This window comes from Pinus tabuliformis, chromosome 6 (genome assembly GCF_031772625.1).
Source record: "Pinus tabuliformis cultivar Carrire ecotype Pingquan chromosome 6, CPIR1, whole genome shotgun sequence".
Lineage (NCBI taxonomy): Eukaryota > Viridiplantae > Streptophyta > Pinopsida > Pinales > Pinaceae > Pinus > Pinus tabuliformis.
This window is the reverse complement of record NC_142292.1, coordinates 884,451,867-884,455,299: the sequence shown is the minus strand read 5'-3', so window position 1 is coordinate 884,455,299 and position 3,433 is coordinate 884,451,867. Positions and strand designations below refer to the sequence as shown.

At 41.7% G+C, this 3,433-nt stretch overlaps 1 protein-coding gene across 1 annotated transcript; it reads right to left on the bottom strand.

Moving 5' to 3' along the window:
• Positions 1-301: 301 nt before the first annotated feature.
• On the bottom strand, positions 302-1,120 carry LOC149261721 (uncharacterized). The gene has a single exon (XM_089370719.1). The coding sequence runs from the start codon at positions 1,118-1,120 to the stop codon at positions 302-304; it is 819 nt and encodes a 272-aa protein (XP_089226845.1).
• Positions 1,121-3,433: the final 2,313 nt, after the last annotated feature.

Below are 3,433 nucleotides of genomic sequence, written 5' to 3'. Positions count from 1 at the left end.
TAGAAGTTCCCTAATGGCTTCTCCTCTGTTGGACTGTGGTTCCTGTGCTATGGCTCTAAAGTGAGTAGTGAGCAACTCTGATATGTCATGGTGGTTCTTCACTGACTCCCCGTTTTCATTTCTCATCTCAAGAATTTTGTTTGAACTTCTATAATCTAGAGCAGATCTGTGAAAAAATTTAGTATTCTGCTCTCCCTCCTTTAGCCACTGAATCCTTGATTTCTGCCTCCATAAGATTTCCTCTTGCCTACATCGACTGTGCCACTGTTGAGTTAGAGTCTTTTCCTTTTCGATGGAATCCTCACTGCTTTGTCCTGTTGCCCATTCTCTGTGAATTTGTTCCAGCTGATTTTCTATAGAGGTTTTTTTCCTTGAAAATGTCCCCAAAAACTGTTTTATTCCACTCTTTTATCTTGTCCTTTGTGAGTCTTAACTTCTTCTGCAAATTGAACATCTTAGAACCTTCGCTTTCCCAAAATTCTGACCACCATTTTTCAACCATCTGAAGGAAGCTAGGATGATCCAACCAAAATTTTTCGAATCTAAAGGGTTTATTCCTTGGTGTGCCATGAACATCCGCTATAAGCGATATTGGCCAGTGGTCCGACCCTCCACTGGGAAGGACATCTGACTCAATAAGGATACCATTCATTAAGATGCTCTCGGAAACCAGAAACCTGTCCAAGCGAGAGGCTATCATTCTATTCCCCCCTCTTCTATTGTTCCATGTGAAATTGCCACTCTTGGTGTAAATATCAACTAGTTTAGCATTCTCAATGAAACTAATGAAATGCTCCGCATCCCTATTGAGTTTCCTAAGGCCCCCTTTCTTCTCTAGGAGGGTAGTTATCATATTGAAATCACCCCCCAAAATACATTTGGACATTGGGTGCCTGCTAATAAGCCTATTTAAAGAATTCAGGAAATTGATTTTGTCCTCTATCTTCTGAGGTCCATATACATTTACACATAAAAAAGATTCAGAGTTACCTGTGGGTTGAGCTTCCACAGCGATGAAATGCTTGTTCACTTCTGCCGATAATATTTGAAGTGCTCTTGTGTCCCATAGGGTTGCCAGTCCTCCTTCTCTGCCCTGGCTTTCAACTTCTAGATAATTCATGTGCCTACCTATCTTCTTGGTTAACCTTGTCATATTGGATCCATTGCATTTTGTTTCTTGTAAAAACATGATTTCCGGTCTATATTTATGGAATTTGTGTTTCAGCAATCTGTGCTTTGCTTGGCTGTTTAGCCCTCTTCCATTCCAAGAAATTATCTTCATGAGAAACTTGAGGGGTTATTGAAAGGACGGCAGGCGCTCAGAGCCTTCATTTTCCCTGAGTTGATCATTATCATGCCAAGCTCCTGCAGAACTTCATTACTTGTTTTTCTGCCCCTTTTCTTCTTTTGCCGTGAACTTGAGGAGTTCCACAGAAGACTCTTCAGGTGGAGACTATTACCTCTTGCTATGCCTAGTTTCCTATGTTGTCTCTCTAGAGCTGCTTTCTGTCTTGCTGTAAACAGATCACTTATTTTTTTTATTTCTTCTTCAGGTACCGTTTTTATACCTTGATTTTTCCAGTTCTCCACTATAGCCGGTAGATTCATCCTTTCCCGGGCTAAAACTTCCTCCAGCTCCAAGTCCTCGCTTCCTCCATCGCTTGTCATCATATCTGTATGCTCCTCCGGATCTTCTGGTAGCTCTCCCATTTGGACCTCGTTGATGTTGTTGTTCTCTTCCTCTGCTCTCCTGGTGCGTTCCTCCTTGTCTCTTGGCTCCTTAACAGCTGCTTTAGATTTTTGTGATTCCTCTGAGTCTGTTTCTAGATCCAAGATCTCAAAAGCGTTGCTATTGTTGTTTCTTCCTACTCCTGTTCTTTGAGCTCTTCTTCTGTTGGCTCTTTGCCTTGACTTCGGGGTTATAAAGTTGACTTTGACTTTGTTTGCTGGTTCTGTTTTCATGTCCTCCTCCTTCTTGTTCATAGGGCATTCCCTTATGAGATGTCTGTGTTCATGACATTTTCGGCAGTGAAACGGTATCTGCTCATAGTCTATTTCCTGAAAGTAATCTTCATCTCTGTATTCGAGCCATAATCCCTCATACAAAGCCCCTGATACATCCATCTCCACGCATATTCTTGCGTAGGAAGTGTATTTCTTCTGCAATGTTGCCTCTGAGGCTTTAACAAAAGTCCCCAGCTGGTCTCCAATTTGCTTCAGAGCATTCAAGCCCCAATAATCTATCGAGAGAGAAAACAAGCGAATCCATACTGGAACCTGAGTAAATGATTCCTTCTCCGGAGCAAAATTCGGTTTCCATGGTCGTATGTATAAACTAGCTGAGGCCATGAAATAGGGGCCTCCGTCGAAGATTCTGTCCTTGTCTTCCAGGTTAGTGAACACAATTGTAAAGAAACCTTTGGCTCCCAAATGCAGTTTGACATCTCCTCTAGGCTTCCAATGCTGTCTAATCCACTGACACAAGGCTCTTTCAGTTGACCACATTCCCATGAACTTACAAATGACTGCATGTTCTGTCATGTGCTCTCTGTAGGCTTGTTTTTCTGGATCCGTTATTACAACCCTAAGACTGTCAGCCTTCCTTGGTTTGCAAATACCGTTTGCTGTAGAGTCTTTGTTGGGGTCTGAGCTTGTGTTCCCGTCCTCCTCTTTGTTCAACCGCCTGCTGTCCTTGGGCTCCTCGTTTTCTTCTTGTCGTTTTACCCTTTTTCCTGTCAGATTTTGTCCTGAAGCGTTTCTAGCTTCATTGTCTGCCCGACCCTCCTCTTCTTGGCCTTTGTTTATTGCATTACTGTTTGGTTCATTTTCTTCCACCAGTGTTTTCTCCTTGTTTTTCCCGCCGCCCTGCTTGAGCCTGTCGTTTCCAGGGATTATGACTCCCTCCTTTGCTTGTTGTTTTTGTTTCTGCATGATTACTTGTTTATAGGTGGGGGTCCCAATGGACCCCTCTGCACCCATCTGGACAGTCAGCCTTTGTCCCCTTCTTAACAGTGCTGCTATCCGTGATCTGTTCCCTTCCAGTTCTAGAACTGTAACAGTTACTCAGAAACCCTCGTTTCCACCATCGCTCCTATGCTACCTCTCTTGTTGCTGAGTATCAAAAAGGTTCCTATATTTAGCGCTGAGTTATTATGTAGTTGTTCTTTTAGATTTTTAATGTCACTTTTCAAGATGTCATTTTCTTTAATATTGTTTGTTTACTATGTTCTATTTTTTGAATTTTACCTTTCATTCCTTGGAGTTCAGTTTCGAGTGTGATTATTTTATTTTCTAATGATTTGTGGTTGTTGTCAAGCATTGTAGTTAGTTTTAGTTTAAAATGGTTTTCTCTTTCTTCCCTACGTCTTTCTAAAGATTCAATGTACTCATAAAAACTCTCTAGGGTAATTTTACTTAGTATGCCCTTGTTAGA

Excerpts from the sequence above, each read along its gene's own strand:
- LOC149261721 (XM_089370719.1), bottom strand. The coding sequence starts at position 1,120 with ATGAATTATCTAGAAGTTGAAAGCCAGGGCAGAGAAGGAGGACTGGCA.